This window comes from Scardinius erythrophthalmus (assembly GCF_964197995.2).
Source record: "Scardinius erythrophthalmus genome assembly, chromosome: 7".
NCBI lineage: Eukaryota > Metazoa > Chordata > Actinopteri > Cypriniformes > Leuciscidae > Scardinius > Scardinius erythrophthalmus.
The window spans coordinates 35,649,842-35,651,358 of NC_138227.1; the positions used below are offsets into that span (position 1 = coordinate 35,649,842).

At 35.7% G+C, this 1,517-nt stretch overlaps 1 protein-coding gene across 1 annotated transcript; it reads left to right on the plus strand.

Annotated features, from left to right (window-relative positions):
* Positions 1–332: 332 nt before the first annotated feature.
* LOC308693826 (olfactory receptor 52E8-like) lies at positions 333–1,316 on the plus strand (the record flags this gene model as incomplete). Its single annotated transcript, XM_081370920.1, has 1 exon — positions 333–1,316. One exon carries the CDS (start codon positions 333–335, stop codon positions 1,314–1,316), a length of 984 nt encoding a protein of 327 aa, XP_081227046.1.
* Between the last annotated feature and the right edge of the window lie 201 nt (positions 1,317–1,517).

Below are 1,517 nucleotides of genomic sequence, written 5' to 3' on the forward strand. Positions count from 1 at the left end.
ATGAGAAATAGCCTGGGAACAAAGTCATGAAATTCCAACAAGAATGTTGCTCATGAAAAAAACTTTAAGAAAGGCTAAGACAGGAGAATGTATCAGACAATTGGTGGATATTTCATACATGATACTTTTGCATTTGCTGGTGTAGTTGTGTTTTCAATTCATTGAGTAGCTAAATATGTGATAACTGCCATTTAATATAGAGGTCACGATGTGTTGCTGAACTATATGGCTAATTCCAAACATGATGTTTATTTAATTCCATCAAGTGATAAATAATAATCATTTTGTACTTACCCAGTAAAATAGGTTGCAACGACCACATTCAGAGTGCCATGATTGAGGAACTCCAAGAAGCAAACATCTCACATACAAAGTTCTTATTTGTGGGATTTCCAGAGATCTACAAATACAGACGTCTGCTTTTCCTGCCATTTTTTGTAAGTTACATTTTGGTCGTGCTGGGGAATTCTTTGTTGCTTTTCGTGATCAGAAATACAGAAAGTCTTCACAGTCCAATGTACATTCTAGTGTCTGCTTTGGCAGTTGTCGACATCATTGTACCCACTGCCATTATCCCAGCAATGCTTCTTGGTTTCCTCTTTGACTTGAATGAAATATCTTTAACCGGATGTTTGACACAAATGTTTGTTACTCATTTCTTTTCTTCTGTAGAATCCACCATACTTTTAGCTATGGCTTTAGATCGCTTTGTGGCCATTTGCAAGCCATTACATTACACTGAAATCATGAACTCAGCCATGTTTATGAAACTGCTTATTTTTACATTGATCAGAAGTGGCACTATAATGTTTGCACTGGTTGCTTTGGCTTCACTTTTGTCTTTTTGTGGTTCTAATGTTATCCATCATTGCTACTGTGACCACATGGCTCTTGTTAGCTTGGCCTGTGATTCAATAAGAAAAAATAATGCAATGGGATTAGTTGTGATAATCTGTTTTGTAGGAATTGACATATCTGTTATTTTCTTCTCTTATGTGAAAATCTTGCATGTTGTGTTGGGGGCTGCAGCTGGAGAGGATCGTTGGAAAGCCTTTCATACCTGTGGTACACACTTAATGGTTATGATGTGTTTTTACTTTGTGGGGAGTATTACCTTTCTATCACGAAATCTTCACATTCCAATCCCAATCGATGTAAATACCTTTCTGGGTGTTACGTATATAGTACTTCCTGCAAGTGTCAATCCAATCATTTATGGTGTGCGAACAAAAGAAATAAGGAATGCTTTACTGAAAATGTTCAAAATAAATATAAATAAAGTTTCCATTGTAAAGGTTTCAACAATAAAGATTTAAGTGTCTGGAAAGTCATTCAATTTGACACGTTGTCTATCTATTAACCTCAGCCACTGAAATAGAAATGTTTGTAGTCCTTATATAGTATAAAGTGACTTTCATGGTCAGAAATAGTGATCATTGCCAATAAACCATGTTAATCTGTTATCTGCATCCTCAGAGGAATTGAAGTCTGTTCAGCTATAAGTTTCAGGTAAAACA